At 47.7% G+C, this 18,697-nt stretch overlaps 1 protein-coding gene across 2 annotated transcripts in view; it reads right to left on the bottom strand.

The window, feature by feature from the left end:
- Positions 1 to 18,697, bottom strand: part of LOC119971703 — a 157,250-nt gene that overhangs the window by 33,202 nt on the left and 105,351 nt on the right. For both annotated transcript variants that reach the window (XM_038807611.1, XM_038807612.1), the window contains 3 exons: positions 3,614 to 3,806; positions 1,972 to 2,087; positions 1,540 to 1,619 (listed from right to left, as the gene is read on the bottom strand). In XM_038807611.1, the coding sequence (XP_038663539.1) occupies positions 1,540 to 1,619; positions 1,972 to 2,087; positions 3,614 to 3,806 (389 nt within the window). The remainder of the gene's footprint in view (positions 1 to 1,539; positions 1,620 to 1,971; positions 2,088 to 3,613; positions 3,807 to 18,697) is intronic.

Raw genomic sequence — 18,697 nt, 5'->3', positions numbered from 1 at the left:
GTCAACCCCAGTTTTTAAGACAGCTGGTTTTGACACACCGCACTGTGGTATTAATCATAATCCTCACATGCATTGATATACCATCACCTATCAAAAGCTTTTACTTCCTGGATGCTTGTGGAGGAGATGAGGAATCTGACCGTTAGTTAAATTTGTCTAAATCCATAGAAATTTGGTAGGAATTTGGGTATGGAGCTGACCTCTGAGTAGTCTATCCTTGGGATTCCAGTAAAGAAGGAGGATTCCAATCAGATATCCTAGCTTTCAACGTCTATTTTAGAGTGGGAACTCCTTACAGCAACTAAAGGAAATGCTCCTTTCAAGTGTTATGGGCCAGGGTTTAGAGAACCCCAAAGTGTATCATGGAGTTCACCTGACCCACAACTTTTAATAGATTGTGGTATGGGGAGCACACAGCCCACTCTACAGGTGTGATACTGCAGAAATGGAGAAGTATTTTTTAAAGCAAAACAATGTTTATTCTATGGACTCAAGTTAACCATTTTAAAACATAGTGAACATCTTAGCAACCATTAATTCAAATACAACCCCCAAAGAATACAACACTAAGTAATGCTTAATAACTTCCCAAACAACATCCAGAAGAGAAAAGAAACACCTTTTAACAGAAGCACATTAGGTTTACATTCACTACTGAGATCATTTATAATTCTGAATTCACCAAATGATCAAGAGATAGTCTTTTCATGGTAGAGAGATCAACAGTACACCTGCTCTGTCTGGCTTCAGCTCCAACACTGAAAACAAAACTAAAACACACCCTGCAGCCAACAGCCTAAAACAAAATTAAAAAGCTGACAGACAGCTTATCTCCACCCACACTCTGACATCACTGATAAACATCCATTTTTTAAAGGTACATTTCTTAAACACCCATTTCTTAAAGGTACTCTCACATGACACAAGTACATATTCAAAATGTCATCATGCATGGAACAATTTACATCAAGGTCATGCATAACTGGGATCAGTTTGTAATATGGAACTTCAATCTATAACAAAGCTTGATCAGTCTGGGATATGGGACCATTTGGCAAATTCTGAGCTGGTTCTCAAAGCGCTAAAATAACAAGAATGAGGAAGAGTATAACTCTCAAAATATACTGGAACCCTTGTCTCCTCATTTGACATTTTCATTCGCCCACAGAAGCATTGGAAAGGGAATTAGACTGTTATCTGAAAAGGAAGAATGTGTGGGGAGAATATAGCATGGGGGTGGGGGGAAGACAACGGGTACAGACAAGATGGGCTTAAGTTTATGCCACTTGCGCTAAGTATTAGGACTTTGTGTTTGTATTAATGTCTTTGTGATTGAGGAGACATTATTCCAACTCATTTTACTGGAACTCCCTCCCTAACAGCACAGTGGATGTAAAATGATTTTAAATTATGCTATTTAATCTATTTTTTTTAGTTCTAGCACGCATAGCTAAATGCTAAGATGACAAACCTAGCATTAAACATCTTGGCTGATGTGAGATTTATGATCCTCTATTGTAGTTAGCCATAATTACTCACTCATGCAGTTCCTGTAGCTGGGCGAGCTGGAGATTGTGCCCTTCTATCAATAGCTGCACTTCTTCCTCAGAAACAAAACCCTGAAAAAAAGGTTGGAAAATATAATAGATTAACTTCATAGCGCTGAGTGTTAGTCTAAAATATTGGTTCAATTCTAACCCTAACTGATGAGTTAATGAGACGGAGTTTGACTCTGAAGAGTCTTTATGGTACTAGCATAATGTATGTACACGATAATAAAAGAAAATATTCTCCCCACATATTCAACTGTGGAGTGTATCAAAGTCAAAGCCAGTCCAGTTCTCATCGAACATTTGTACATAAGCTTTGTCACCCAAAACCACTAGTTAGTGATCAGCATTAGGAATCGCTAAGTTACTTGTATGTCATTTTAAAATGTTCTCTTTCTGTTCAACTATGTATTACACTTACTGATTTTTCTATAGGAGAGGATGCCCAGGACATTGCAGAAGTGCAGCATTCTCTTAGCTCAGGTCTCTTGAGGCAATTCTCAAGCTCATTCCGGCTTGTTTCCTTAAGGTCTATCCCTGCGGAAGAATCATGCACAAAGGATTACAGAAGAAGTCAGTGTTGTAATACAGTATTGTCACAAGCCTGAAATGTCTCAAGATGATTTTCTATCATGGGAGATATATGGATACATGGCTGATATTAGGATCTTGCCATGTGAGGTTCATTTATCATAGGTTCCATGCATTTTAATGCTATTTAAATTTTAAAATGAAGAAGCCGAGGGCAAGGGTAGTTGTTATTACTTCTTTTCTTTCACTTGGAGGCATGAATTTCTTGTTGGTGTTAGTTCCATGGATGCTGGCTACTACATTGCCATCAAAATAACCGAGTGAGTGTCAACACACTGTTCAACTGCAAAGGGCATCACAGCTGAGCCAGATCCTGTCCTCATCCAATGCGTAATGCACTTTTAACCCAGAGGCACTGGAAAGTACTTAGGGGCTGAGACATTGGTTGAATTCTACCTAGACCCTGAGGGAGCCAAGGCTGAATTACTATTGCCTCAAACAAGATCAACAAATGCAACGGAAACCAGGGATCAAAGCTGGAATAATGGCTCAGTAATATACCAAGCAGCGCATATACCAAAAAAAACTCTAGGAAGCCTCTATTTACCTCTGAACATCCCAAATAATTTGACTGTCAAATGCTTCTGAAATACTGTTGCACTGTAAACTGTAGACAAATGACTCAGTCAATTTGAACACAGCTACTTCCCACAACAGCAATGGGATAAATGACAAGATAATTTATTTTAGTGGTTTTATCCGAGTGATAAATACTGGTCAAGATGCTTGGAGAATTTTCTTGCGCTTTTTCAGAGTGTCAAAGGATCTATTAATTCCACCAGAGAGGGCAGAAAAGACCTCAGATTGATGAATCATCTGAAAGACAGCACCTCCAATAGTGCAGTGTTTCCTCAGTACCATATTAAGTGTCCACCTGGATCATGTTTTTTGGGGCTTGAACCTACAATCTTCTGATTCACAGGCCAGAGCCATATGCCAAGGTTGACACCTTTGGCCTCAATGTAATCTTAAAATACACAATTGGTAGGAGGTGGACTGAGAGGGAAGCCCCTTTGACAGTACTGTTGTGCGAGCCGGGAAATCTTTACTTTTCTGCCTCATTTAAATAACCCGACACTGACTTTCACCTGCAGGAGGCAGGATGAAAAATCAGCAGCTACTGAACACCAAGAGGAATCAAAGGATATGGTCCGTAGAACTATAAACTCTCTTGGGGCAGAGATGCTGGAGGTTTTCTTCTAGGATCAAGAGAATCTTCTTCTCACCCTGTTCCTGAACGATTTGTACATTTTCAAATGAAATAGTATCAGTGTCCAAATTATAAAATCAGATTTAGACATTTGTGGACTCCATTTGCTTGCAACAGTCAGTCTTAATGCTAAGAGTTTAAATGGCAGTGAGAGGTTAGTATTCAGTTGCCATTTTATCATACCACCTGCACTGTTTGCCGCTGGGTAAAAATTGGGGTTCTTTTTATTATATTTTAAATTATTTTTCACAACTAGTTTTACCTGTAGCATCCAAGACAAGTTCCCGTAGACTCCAAGCCTCAGTGGACTGGTCCTTCCACATTAATTCCTCCATCTCCTCCAAGTGGAGGTTGATGCATAGGGCCGCCACAGCTTTAGCTGGTGAGCGTGAAGATTTTGGGGTAAAAAGTTGAATTTCTACATTACTCACATGTTTCTGTTCCATCCGTAGATCCTGAGAAGAAGTTAATGTAAGGGAATCAGCCTCTCTACCACGGTACAATTGCATTCCAATTAATTTATTTACTCCATTTAAGTTCTGCTCATTAAGTTGAGGAGTGTCACTGCTGCACAGCAAAACATTGTTCCATTTTCTTCCCTGAGGCACCAACACCATCATAAAGCTTTATTTACATTTTCCCATGTTGTTGTTCTTAGGTCAAGGACAGCACAGATTAAATGCAGAATAAAGCTTTCTTTTCACTAATCGTTCACAATTTAGTACCGTCACAAAAAATCCCTTAATAAAGTAAAGTCACCATAGTCCCAGATGACCATAGACTGCTTTTCCCTTTGAGGGGAGAGCTGACTAGTGGTGATTTAACCTGAGGGTCACCACACCTCAAGTGAGGGACAAGATTGAGAAGGTGGGTTTTTTTGAAAAATATTTTATTTTATTATATTGGAGGCATTTTCAAATATGTACGTAACAAAGAAGAAAAACAAAAACCAACCACGGCAACAGCAAACAGCCAAAATATCCTTACAACCCCCCAAAAATCTTCAGTCTACTCCACCTGCTGCCACCCCTGTGCCCGCCCCCTTTTTAAAAAATTTGTAATCCAGAACCCCAGCCCATCAGAAAATGACCCCCAGCCCCACCCTTCAGATACCTGAACCCATTCCCCTTCTGCAACTGGTATGTCCCCTCTAGCTCCCCCAAGTCTGCAAAAATTCCCTCCAACAAACAAATCCCTAAAATATTCCATTCCCACCTGCCCCCACCCCCAGAACCTTGCATCCAACCCCGCCGGCGCCAACCTATGATTGTTGCAAATCAGCACCCAAAGAGACCATGCCTTCCATTCTAAATTGCTGCTGGCATTGGTTCCACACTCACAATGCCGATATCACCACCGGGCTAGTGGAGTATCTAGCCGGCGAGAATGGAAGAGTGCCAGCAATAGTGCCCTCAAACTGGTCCCTTTACACAAGGCCATCTCCATTCGCCCCACACCAACTGCTCCTCCACCGTCCACTTCCGAACCATTACAATGTTTTCTGTCCAATAATAGATTGGCAAGTTCAGCAACACTAACTCTACTCCCTGTTGATCCCTCTCCAAGAACATCCTCCTAGCCCGCGGAGCCTTAACTGCCTACACGAATCTCAAAATCATCCCATTAACCTTTCTAAAAAGCAATTTGGGCACATAGACCAGGAGATTCTGAAATACAAACAAAAGCCCCAGCAACAACGTCACCTTCATCGTCTGGACCTGAACAGCCAACGACAATGGCAGCACATCCCACCTCTTAAGGCCCGCCTTCATTCCCTCCACCCACCGTGCCAAATTCAACTTATGCAGCTGGGCCCAACTCCGCGCCACTTGTATCCCAAGATACCGAAAACTCTCCCCCACCAGCCAAAGAGGCAGCTTCCCCAGACTCCTTCCCTGTCCCCGGGCATTAATTGGGAATATCTCACTTTTCTCCATGTTGTGCTTACATCCCGAAAAGACGTTAAACTCCCCAAAAATCCCCATGATCCTGTTGAAGCTCCAGACCGGGTCTGAAATACACAGCAGAAAATCATCAGTGTACAAAGAAACGTGGTGCTCCACCCCCGCCCCCCTCCCGGGGGCCGCTCCGGAAGGTGACCTAAAGGAGAAAGATCGGGAGGATCTGAATAACAAACAGGAACCTTGGCAGCACATTCATCTTTATCACCTATACCCTCCCTGCCAACATCAAGCATAAAGTGTCCCAACTCTTAAGGTCCCCCTTAACCACCTTCACTAACACTGTCGAATTCCACCTGTGAATCGTGGCCCACTCATGCGTCACCTGAATCCCCAAATACCTAAAACTCTCTCCAACTGGTAATGCCCCCAAATCGAAATTGGCCCTCCCACCGCCGCATTCACTGGAAACAATTTGCTCTTCCCTACATTCAGCTTATACCCGGAAAAGGCCCAACCTCTCCTCCAGGAGGCCCATGATTCTGTCCATACTTTCCAGGGGGTCCGATACAAACAACAGGTCGTCTGTGTACAACGACACCTGATGGTCCCCCCCCCCCCCCCCCCCCAATCCCTCGCCACTCAGCGGACCCCCGAAGGGCTATCGGCAAGGGTTCAATCGCCAACGCAAGTAACAATGGTGACAGCGGGCACTCCTGCCTCGTTCTCTTCTGCAACCCAAACCACGATGAACTCATCTTGTTCATACGCACGCTTGCCACCGGGGATGACTACTAAAGACGCACCCATGGTACAAACTTTGGCCCAGACCCAAACCTACCCAGAATTTCAAACTGGTACTTCCATTCTACCCGGCCAACGGCCTTCTCCGCATCCATTGATACAATATTCTCAGGTGCCCGCCCCCCCCGACGGAGTCATAACTAAAAGTCTCCCGATGTTGTTGGAGTGCTGCCTATCTTTCACAAAACCTTTGATCGATCCTCAGAGACCACCTCGGGCATGCACCCCTCCATCCGACTCACCAACATCTTCGCCAGTACTTTCACGTCTATATTTAACAAAGTGATGGGCCTGTACAACCCACGTTCCAGTGGATTCTTCCCCTTCTTTGGAATCAATGAAATTGATGCCTGTGACAGCATCGCTGGCAACACCCCCCTCTCCACCGCCTCACTGAACATCCCCAACAGTTGGGGAGCCAACTTTGTCGCAAACCGCTCATAAAACTCTGCCGGAAAGCCGTCCAGCCCCTTGGCCCTCCAACAGCATTCCCCTACTATCTATCATCTCCCTCAGCCCCAGGGGCTCCTCCAATGCCTGCCTTTTTCCCTCCTCCAGCTCTCGGATCTCTAACCGGTCCAGGAATCGTCCCATATCCCCCGCCTCCAGACGCAGCTCAGCCTTATACAATTTCTTGTAGTATCCGCTAAGCGTCTCATTTATTTTTCTGGCTCCAACACCACTTCCCCATTCTCCGCCCGCACCCTTAAAATTTCCCAAGGCGCTGTCTGCTGCCGCAATTGGTGGGCCAGCATCTCCATATTCATACAGCACCCCACCGCCACCCCCCCCCCCCCCCCCACTTACCTCGCAGTTGTCCCACTGCCTTGTCCTTCGTCAACCTGTCGAATTGCACCTGCAACCTCTTCCTCTCTGGAACTCCTTTGTGGGGGCCTCTGATTATCTCCTATCCATCTCAACCACGTCGTCCAACAGCCTCCTATGCTCCTCCCTACTCCTCCTATCCCTGTGAACCTTAAACAAAATAATCTCACCTCAGAACACTGCCTTCAAAGCTTCCAAAATCATAGCTACCGACACCTCCCCATTCTGATTAAGCTCTGCATAGTTCCCAATCGCTAGTCACACCTTTTCTCTAAATACCGTATCCACAAAAAGTCCCGAATACAACCTCCACCCTGGCCTCTGCACCTGCCCTGATCTAAGCCTAACATCCAGCCAATGTAGCACATGGTCTGATATCACAATTCCCAAATACTCTGCCCCCACCATCCCGGTCAGCACCACCCAACTCATCACGGAAAAATCGATTCCAGAATATACCTTATACATGTGCAAGAAGAAGGAGCACTCCCTCCCCCCGGGTTCCAAACTTCCACGGATCCACCATCCCCATCCACTCCATAAACCCTCCCAGCTCCGTCACCATCCTCAACCTTCCTTTTTTAAAAATAATTTTTATTGGAATTTTTTACAGAAAATATAAAACATAATGACAAACAATGAAATGCAACAAAATAACCCATAACTGTAACACCCCCCAGACCGTATCAACGCATGTATCACATCCCCCCACGCCCCCCAACCCCAATGGACAACAAAAGAACATAAAAATAAATTTAAATTAAATAAACAAACATAGTCATCGTTCCCCTCCCCATTTCCCTCCCCCTCCCCTTTTCCCTCCCTCCCCCTCCCCTTTTCCCTTCCCCCTCCCCTTTTCCCTTCCCCTCCCCTTTTCCCTCCCCTTTTCCCTTCTCCCTTTTCCCTTCTCCTTTTCCCTTCCCCCTTCCCCTCCCTCCCCCCCGGGTTGCTGCTGCTACTGTCCCCGTACCCTATCGTTGAGCCAGAAAGTCGAGGAAAGGTTGCCACCGCCTAAAGAACCCTTGTACCGACCCTCTCAGGGCGAATTTGACCTTCTCTCGCTTAATGAAACCCGCCATGTCATTGATCCAGGTCTCCACGCTTGGGGGCCTCGCATCCTTCCATTGTAGCAAGATCCTTCGCCGGGCTACAAGGGACGCAAAGGCCAGCACACCGGCCTCTTTCGCCTCCTGCACTCCCGGCTCCACCCCAACCCCAAAAATCGCGAGTCCCCATCCTGGCTTGACCCTGGATCCCACCACCCTCGACACCGTCCTCGCCACCCCCTTCCAGAACTCCTCCAGTGCCGGGCATGCCCAGAACATATGGGCATGGTTCGCTGGACTCCCAGAGCACCTGACACACCTGTCTTCACCCCCAAAGAATCTACTCATCCTCGTCCCAGTCATGTGGGCCCGGTGCAGCACCTTGAATTGGATGAGGCTAAGCCGCGCACACGAGGAGGAAGAATTAACCCTCTCCAGAGCATCAGCCCATGTCCCGTCTTCGATCTGTTCCCCCAGTTCCCCCTCCCACTTAGCTTTCAGCTCCTCTACTGACGCCTCCTCCGCCTCCTGCATAACCTTGTAGATATCAGATATCTTCCCCTCTCCGACCCAGACCCCCGAAAGCACCCTGTCACTCACCCCCCTCGCGGGAAGCGAAGGGAATCCCTCCACCTGCTGTCTAGCAAATGCCTTTACCTGCAGATACCTGAACATGTTTCCCGGGGGGAGCCAAATTTCTCCTCCAACTCCCCCAGGCTCGCAAACTTCCCATCAATAAACAGGTCACTCAGCTGTCTGATGCCCGCTCTGTGCCAACCCTGAAATCCCCCATCAATGTTCCCCGGGACGAACCTATGGTTCCCCCTTAACGGAGCCTCCATCGAGCCCCCCACTTCTCCCCTATGTCACCTCCACTGCCCCCAAATCTTGAGGGTAGCCGCCACCACCGGACTCGTGGTATACCTCGTAGGAGGGAGCGGCCACGGCGCCGTTACCAGGGCCCCCAGGCTTGTATCTCCACAGGACGCCCTCTCCATTCGTTTCCATGCTGCCCCCTCTCCCTCCATTACCCACTTGCGCACCATCGACACATTGGCCGCCCAATAATACCCCGAGAGATTGGGTAACGCCAGCCCCCCCCCCCCCCCATATCTACCCCGCTCCAGGAAGACCCTCTTCACCCTCGGGGTCCCATGCGCCCAAACAAAGCTCATGATGCTGCTAATCACCCTTCTAAAAAAGGCCCTAGGGATAAAGATGGGCAAACACTGAAAAAGGAACAAGAACCTCGGGAGAACCATCATTTTGACGGACTGCACTCTACCCGCCAACGATAGCGGCACCGTGTCCCACCTTTTAAATTCCTCCTCCATCTGCTCCACCAGCCTGGTAAAATTAAGCTTATGGAGAGTCCCCCAACTCCTGGCCACCTGCACCCCCAGGTATCTGAAACTCTTCACTGCCCTCTCAAACGGGAGTCTCCCAATTCCCTCCTCCTGATCACCCGGGTGTACTACAAATACCTCGCTCTTGCCTAAATTTAACTTATAGCCCGAGAAGCCCCCAAATTCCGCTAACAGCTCCATCACCCCCGGCATTCCCCCTTCTGGATCCGCCACATACAACAGCAGGTCGTCCGCATACAGCGATACCCGATGTTCCTCCCCACCCCGCACCAGACTCCTCCATCTCCGACTCCCTCAACGCCATAGCCAAAGGTTCAATTGCCAGTGCAAAGAGCAAGGGGGGCAGGGGGCACCCCTGCCTGGTCCCACGGTAGAGCCTAAAGTACTCCGATCTCCTTCCATTTGTAACTACACTTGCCATCGGAGCCGCGTAGAGCAGCCTCACCCATTTGATGAATCGCTCCCCGAATCCGAACCGCTCCAGCACCTCCCACAGGTACCCCCACTCAACTCTATCAAACGCTTTCTCCGCATCCAGCGCCACCACTATCTCTGCCTCTCCCTCCACTGCCAGCATCATAATAACATTTAGCAGTCTCCCCACATTCGTGTTGAGCTGCCGTCCCTTGACAAATCCTGTCTGATCCTCGTGTATCACCCCTGGCACACAGTCCTCTATCCTGGTGGCCAGGATCTTCGCCAGCAACTTAGCGTCAACATTGAGGAGCGAGATAGGCCTGTATGATCCACACTGCAAGGGGTCCTTATCCCGCTTCAGGATCAGAGAGATCAGTGCCCGCGATATCATCGGGGGCAAAGCCCCCCCCCCCCTCCCATGCCTCATTTAAGGCTCGCACCAACAGGGGGCCCACCAGATCCGCATACTTTTTATAAAATTCCACCGGGAACCCGTCCGGCCCCGGTGCCTTACCTGACTGCATTTGTCCAATCCCCCTGACTAGCTCCTCCAACTCTATCGGCGCCCCCAGCCCCTCTACCAGCTCCTCTTGAACCCTTGGGAAACATAGCCTGTTCATGAAGCTCTCGATCCCCCCTCTCCCCATCGGAGGTTCCGACCGGTACAGTTTCTCGTAGAAGTCCCTAAAGACTCCATTTACTGCTGTCCCCTTCTGCACTACATTCCCACCCCTATCCGTCACTCCACCAATTTCCCTAGCCGCATCTCGCCTGCGGAGCTGATGCGCCAACATCCTGCACGCCTTCTCCCCATACTCATATACTGCGCCCTGCACCCTCCTCCACTGTGTCTCCGCCATTCTGGTGGTCAACAAGTCAAATTTGGCCTGCAAACTACACTGTTCCCCCAGCAACCCCTCCTCCGATGCTTCCCCGTATCTCCTGTCCACATCCAGGAGCTCCCCCACCAGTCTCTCCCTCTCCTTCCTCTCCCTCCTTTCCCTATGGGCCCGGATGGAGATCAGCTCCCCCCGGATCACTGCTTTCAGAGCCTCCCAGACCATCCCAACCCGGACCTCCTCCGTGTCGTTGGTATCAAGATACCCCTCAATACTTCCCCGGATCCTCCTACACACCTCATCAGCCAGCAGCCCCACATCCAGGCGCCAGAGCGGGCGCTGGTCCCGCGCCTCCCCCATCTCCAGATCAACCCAGTGCGGAGCATGGTCTGAAATCGCTATGGCCGAATACTCGGCATCCTACACCTTCGGGATCAATCCCCTGCTCAGGACGAAAAAGTCTATTCGGGAATAGACCCTATGGACATGGGAGAAAAAGGAATACTCCCGTGCTCTCGGCCTCCCAAACCTCCAGGGATTCACCCCTCCCCTCTGGTCCATAAACCCCCTCAGCACTTTGGCCACCGCCGGTCTCCTACCCGTCCTTGAACTGGACCGGTCCAGTGGGGGATCCAGCACTGTGTTAAAGTCTCCCCCCATGATCAGGCCCCCTGCTGGAAACCAGAGGAAAGCCCGCGCTTTCACACTGCCACACCCCACCCTTCTGACGCAGCTCCCCAAAATCCAGTTTCACCCCAACCCCCAGCCCCGTACAGAAGAGAACATATAAAACACATACCCCCAACGTTCCCCACATACCCCACACCCATACCCAACAGACAAACCCACCCGGAAACAGAGCAAAAAGAAAACCAGCATAAAAAAAACACGTGTCAAAATTGAAGAACAGCAACAGCGAAAACAGCAACGGCCATAGTGTGTCCCCAGACCCTAGTTCGAGTCCAGCTTCTCCGCCTGTACGCCTGTACAAAGGCCCACGCCTCCTCCGGGGACTCGAAGTAGTGGTGCCGGTCCTTATATTTCACCCACAGACGCGCAGGCTGCAGCATTCCAAATCTGACCTGCTTGGCATGCAGCACCGCCTTCGTCCGGTTGAACCCGGCCCGCCGCTTTGCCACCTCCGCACTCCAGTCCTGGTAGATTCGCACTACCGAATTCTCCCACTTGCTGCTCCTCTCTTTCTTGGCCCAGCGCAGCACATACTCCCGGTCACTAAGTCGATGGAACCGCATCAGCACCGCCCGCGGGGGTTCATTTGCCTTAGGCCTCCTGGCCAGCACTCTGTGAGCTCCCTCAAGCTCCAGGGGCAAATGGAAGGACCCCGCTCCCATCAACGAGCTCAACATCGTGGTCACGTACGACGGGAGATCCGACCCCTCCAGCCCCTCCGCCAGGCCCAGGATCCTCAAATTCTTTCGCCTCGTGCGAACGTCCAGCTCCTCCAAGCGGTCTTGCCACTTTTTGTGAAGTGCTTCATGCAACTCCACTTTCCTCACGAGGACCACGGATTCCTCCTCCCGCTCATCGGCCTGCTGCTGCAACTCCCGAATGGACACCTCCTGGGACGCCTGGGTCCCAAGCAGCTTGTTGGTAGTCGCATTCAGGGAGTCCAGCAACTCAGCCTTCAGCTCCGCAAAACAGCGCAGAAGAGAGGCTTGCTCTCCTGCGCCCACTTCCACCAGTCCTCGGGTGTTCCGCCGGCCGCCATTTTGTCCTTCTTCCCCCGCTTTTCTTGGGGAGCTGCTGCAGCTTTTTCCTTTGCCCCACTCCGGGTGAGCACCATAAATTATGGGGAATGCTCCTCTAGACACCTTCCCCCACCGGGATTCGTCGAGACAGCGCCGTTTGGGGCCCTCAAATCGGCCCAAAAGTCCTTAAGTAGCGGGAGCTGCCGAACGTGCGGCTTAGCTCCACATAGCCGCAACCGGAAGTCCCATCCTCAACCTTCCTATTGACTTGGGGATCGACCTGTCTACCTTCAGCTCCATCACACAGCTGAAATCCCTGCCCATAATCCGCTGGTGCGTATCCAAGTCCGGAATCGGCCCCAGTAACCCCTTTACAAACCCTGCATTGTCCCATTTAGGCACACATACATTAACTAACCAGCATCCCTTCCAGCACCCCATTCACTGTCACATACTTTCTCCCATGTCTCGCATCTCCCTGGCCCCCACGAACCCCGTTCTCTTGTTCAACAAAATGGCCACACTCCTTGACTTTGAATCTAATCCCAAGTAAAATACTTGCCCCACCCATCTCTTCCTCAGCCTAGCCTGATTTCTATCACCCAGAAATCATCTCCGCTCTGAACCCCCTCAGGTGTGCAAGAATCTGGGATCTCTTGACCGGTCCATTTAGTCCCTGGAAGTTCCACGTCACAACTCTTACCGGAGGCTTATGCCTCCATTCCCCTCTAACGTCCGCTATCATCCCACATCAGTTCTGCCTCGCCGACTCTTAACCGGGTGTATCCAAGTTGGCCCCCTCTCCGCCATGCGATGCCCAATCTGCAAACTACCATGTCACAATTCCCCTCCCCTCCCACCAACCTGGCCATCCCTCACAACCTCCTCCCCCACCTCACCTCCATTGCTAGCATGGAAACTCTCACCCAAAGGCCCCCTTCGCACACTCTCCCATCCCTTTCCCCACCAATCCCTCTTTAGTTTGCGCAACCAGTCCCTAATCCCCCTGAATAACGACAATACTTTCGACACCACACATTGGACCCCTTGCATGCAAAATAATACCAAAATTCACAAACAATCTCTTTCTAAAAACAAAACAAAAGGTGGGAGCGATCACCCCTTACAAACTTACAGCTTCTAAAAATTCCCCCTTCGGCAACACAAAACAGCTGTAACACCCAACCTTTGTGGACTTAACCCCTCCATCCAACATTGTACGTCAGTTCTCCCCCAACTTACAGTCCCTTATAAAGTCATTCACCTCCCCAAATTAAGAGGATTGAATTTTGTTTATTTTATTACTGATTGATTGCTTATATGTTTGTTATGTATCTTCCTTATCTGAATAAAAATATTTTTAGAAAGTTACATGGAATGTTAGGGGGTGAAATGGTCCAGTAAAATGCTCCAGGGTGCTCGCACATCTCAAGAGCCTCAACACAGAAGTTGCATTCCTTCAAGAAAAACATCTTCATATTAAAGATCACATCAGATTACACAAAGCGTAGGTTGGCCAGGATTTTCACACTAGCTTTAACAGCAAGGCTAGGGAAATGGAGATTTTGATAAACAAGAAACAATAGAGTCCAATTTGCCCTCTCAAATGTAATCTCAGATCCTGATGGATGGTACACAATAGTTAGCGCCACGCTTCCTCAAACCCCTGTGAGTCTTGGTGAATGTCTATCCCCAACCGGGATGACACAAAATTAATTATTTTATTTCTTTTTTTCTTTTTTAAATATAAATTCAGAGAACCCAATCATTTTTTTTCAAATTAAGGGGCATTTTAGCATGGCAAATCCACCTACCCTGTACATCTTTTGGGTTGTGGGTGCTGAGACCTACGCAAACACGGGGAGAATGTGAAACTCCACACGGAGAGTGACCTAGGGCCAAGATCGAACCTGGGACCTCGGTGCAGTGAGGCAGCAGTGCTAATCACTGCACCACCGTGCTGCCTATTATTTTATTTCTATCCTCCCTTCCCAACCCATCATCTGATCTTTGGTGGGGGCTTGAACTGTGTCTTGGTCCCCAGTTAGATCGCTCAAATCCAAAGCCCCTTGCCTTTTCTTGCATTTCCAAAGCTCTCTCCTCCATGACTCAAGACAGATGCATGGACCTTTGGCGTTTCCTACATCCGGACACAAAAGGCTGTTCCTACTTTTCTCATGTCCACCACGCTTATTCACGTATCAACTATATTTTTCTTAGACAAAGCTCTTCTCCCCGCGGTATGAAATGAAATGAAAATCGCTTATTGCCACAAGTAGGCTTCAAATGAAGTTACTGTGAAAAGCCACTAGTCGCCACATTCCGGCACCTGTTCGGGGAGGCTGGTACGGGAATTGAACTGTGCTGCAAGTCATAGTCATATCAGACCAAGCGCCACATTCCCTGAACTTGGTTCTTACACTTAAGGCTAATGGTCTACCTCCATGGAAGTTTGATACAGCCTATTATCCGACAAGAAATTTTGCAAGCTATGTCCACCAACATGGATGATTTTATTAAAATAAATAAATCTGATTCCACCACCCCTTCAATATTGCAGAAGACCCTTAAGGCAGTCCTTCGCGGTAACATAGAGCGGGATTCTCCCAAAAGGCAACAAAATCCCCTCGCAAGCGCTTTTAGGCCCATGTATCCTGGCACTCGCAATGCCGAATTTCATTTCATTTCATATGGTGATATCATGGTTGTGTTGTAATTCACTGACTGACCACTAGGAGTCTCATTAGTATATAAGTGAATGTTAGAGTCAGGTGACCTCAGACTGACAGGACAGCAGGGAAGAGAGGGGTTGGTTGTGCTTAAAAATACTTATTCATCTGTTGTTTTCCCACTTTTTAAAATATGAATTTAGAGTACCCAATTATTTTTTTTACAATTAAGGGACAATTTAGCGTGGCCAATCCTCCTAACCTGCACATTACATAGATTACATAGAATTTACAGTGCAGAAGGGGGCCATTCGGCCCATCGAGTCTGCACCGGCTCCTGGAAAGAGCACCCTACCCAAGATTAACACCTCCACCCTATCCCCATAACCCAGTAACCCCACCCAACACTAAGGGCAATTTTGGACACTAAGGATAATTTATCATGGCCAATCCACCTAACCTGCACATCTTTGGACTGTGGGAGGAAACCGGAGCACCCGGAGGAAACCCACGCACACACGGGGAGAACATGCAGACTCCGCACAGAGAGTGACCCAAGCCGGAATCGAACCTGGGACCCTGGAGCTGTGAAGCGATTGTGCTACCGTGCTGCCCCCTAACCCATCTTTGGGTTGTGGGGGTGAAACCCTTGTAGACACGGGGAGAATGTGCAAACTCCACACAGACAGTGACCCAGGGCCGGATTCAAACCTGTGTCCTCAGCGCCGACCCTGGATCCTCAGCGTGTTTTCCCACAGTTAATGTTAATAAATAGTTTATAGCTTTAGCTACAAGTGTTCTTGTAATCTAAATAAGGCCATCCGATGAGAACATGCTGTTTAAATAGGCTTTGGCACCAATGTCTAACTTCAATTGGACCACTGTACTGCTCACTTCAAGTGGTAGCAGCTATTTGTCCTCATCAACCGCATTTATTTTAAGTGGGGTGTCAGTTTGCATTTGTTTTAGTGCTGGAAATGTTTTTGATGTCTCCAAAATATTCTTCTTCTCTATTATTACTCCAACAAGCAAACAGAAATGTGGCGCGACGGGGCGGAGAATCCAGCCCAGGTTCTTGCTTTCTGCCTCTTGCTGACTGATCTGGGGTTGAGCTTAGAGTAGCAATTCTGAGCAAAGTGATTAAAATAAATGCAGTTGATGAGGACAAATGGCTGCTACCACTTGAAGGGAGTAGTACAGTGTCCAATTCAAGTTAGACACTGGCGCCAAAGCCTATTTTATCAGCATGACTGATTTTAAAAATCTAAAAATTAGCCGATTAGAAGAAATCACAAAATATCTTAGAGATTATAATGGTTCAAGCATTAAATGTTATGGTACACCCCAAAGATGTGCACGTAAGGTGGATTGGCCATGCTAAATTGCCCCTTAATTGGAAAAAATTATTGAGTACTCCAATATTAAAAAAATTAAAAACTTAGATTTAAAAAAAATTAAATGTTAGGTGATCAGTCCTGTGAAGAATTAGGTCTAGTGCAGTTGGTATATAGCATCCACAAAGGATTGGATTAACACTCCAACAATTCTGAGAACATTATCAGCAAATTCAGCGATGTGTTCACTGATTTTAGTGCACTACCATTCGCCAATGAGATATCATTTAAAGAGATGCATTATCTAATGCACCGGTACAAATTATTAGTAGTGAAATTGCTGAAGACATAGATCTGCATGTCAATCTCATTTCTACCATACCACCCATATCAGATACGAAACCACAAGTTATCAAGAAGGTAGAAGAAACTACCAATGGGGTAAATTCCATGGTATGTGTGAAACAAAAAAAAATGGTAATGCTCGTATAGGCATGGAACCCAAAGATTGTAACGAAAAAAGTGTCCATATTGGAAAACAATCATTACAGATCCCTACCTCGCGAAATCACATTACAAAGCATTACCATTGCCTCATGGTAGATCGCCAGCAGAGTTACTCATGAATAGACGGTTGCATACCACACTTCCATACTTGGCAAAGAAGGAAGAGAATGCAGTGGTACTGCAAGAAATGCAAAACATTAAAGCAAACCAAAAGCAGTTTTACCAGTAGTGATGACATTGTGAGAACAGAAGTTCGGGCAATTGATCGAGAAAAGCCATTGCACTTGAAGAAGTACAGACAGAGGATGGGTTGATTTTAATAAGAAATCGTGCATTCTTGAAAACCAGTGAAGACTTTCACAACAATGTGACGGATGATGAATCTACGTCAGAAACAAAGTCAGCTGTAGTGACAGATAGTTCAGCAATTCCTGAGCATGAGAATGTCATGGGAAACACCCAGAGGAAATCCATGCAGACACGGGAGAACGTGCAGACTCCACACAGGCAGTGACCCAAGCTGGGAATCAAACCTGGGACACATGAGCTAAAGCAACATTGCTCACCACTGTGGTACCGCGCCACCCGGGTAGTTTTGGCCCTGGTCAAAAATTTATCTCATGGATCCACCTTCTTTACACCTCCCCTACTGCAAATGTGCACACTAACTCTTCGCATTCGGAGTACTTTCCCCTTTCCAGACCACAGCAGATATGTGCCCTGTCCCCATTGCTCTTCTCTATAGCAAGAGAACCCCCATCAATAGCCTTGAAATCATCCATGCTGCTGAAGGGTTTCCTCCAAGCTGGTGCGGAACATTGTGTATCCTTGTATACTGATAACCTCCTTTTATACATTACAAACTCTGTTGTCTGCGTCGATGACATAATGAACATTCTCAGCACCTTCGGCTCTTTTTCCAGCTAGAAACTGAACATTAACAAAAGCGAGTGTTTTCCAGTTAATTCCAGTGACAAACATATCCCCCCATATTTACATATATGTGGTGCCAGCTTTCGCTACCTAGGCGTCAACATGGCTGATTCGCTCCCGACACTTCATAGAATAAATTAATCGAGCCTGTTCGCCAAACTTAAGGCAGATTTTCACCACTGGAATTGTTTACTTTTCTCCTTAGCTTGGAGGATACATTCCATAAAAATGAAATTCTACTCAGTTTTTTGTTTCTTTTTCAATGTCTCCCCATCTTCCTACCATAACCACTTTTTGCCTTGATTAAAAAGCTAATATCCTTGTTCATCTGGGTGGGCAGATTCCCTAGAGCCGGCAGAGTGATACTTCAGAGGGGAGATAAGTTGTTGGTTTGGCTCTTCCTATTTTACTGTATTATTATTGGGTGGCCGAAGTCAAATACACCATCGGGGGATCGGTTGAGGGGTTCTACCCGAGGTGGCAGTCATTCATTGCTTATTTTAAGGAATTAGCTACCGTCAGTTGCAAAGGGTTTTGGGGGTTTGGGTTTTATTTTTTGTTTCTTTCATGGATAAGGTGCATTTGGTCGGTTGTGTTTGTATTACGTTGTTCTGTGTTACATACCATAGCCATAGAATTTACAATGCAGAAGGAGGCCATTCGGCCCATTGAGTCTGCACCAGCCTTGGAAAGAGCACCCTACCCAAGCCCACACCATCACTCTATCCCTGTAACCCAGTAACCCCACCCAACCCAATCTTTTTTTTTGAACACAAAGGGCAATTTAGCATAGCCAATCCACCTAATCTGCACATCTTTGGACTGTGGGAGGAAACCGGAGTGCCCGGAGGAAACCCACGCAGACACGGGAGAACGTGCAGACTCCGCACAGACAGTGACCCAAGCAAGGAATCAAACCTGGGACCCTGGAGCTGTACATAGAACATAGAACAGTACATAGAACAGTACAGCACAGAACAGGCCCTTCGGCCCTC

The sequence above is a fragment of the Scyliorhinus canicula genome, chromosome 9 (genome assembly GCF_902713615.1).
Source record: "Scyliorhinus canicula chromosome 9, sScyCan1.1, whole genome shotgun sequence".
Taxonomy (NCBI): domain Eukaryota; kingdom Metazoa; phylum Chordata; class Chondrichthyes; order Carcharhiniformes; family Scyliorhinidae; genus Scyliorhinus; species Scyliorhinus canicula.
This window is presented reverse-complemented; position numbering and strand designations above follow the sequence as displayed.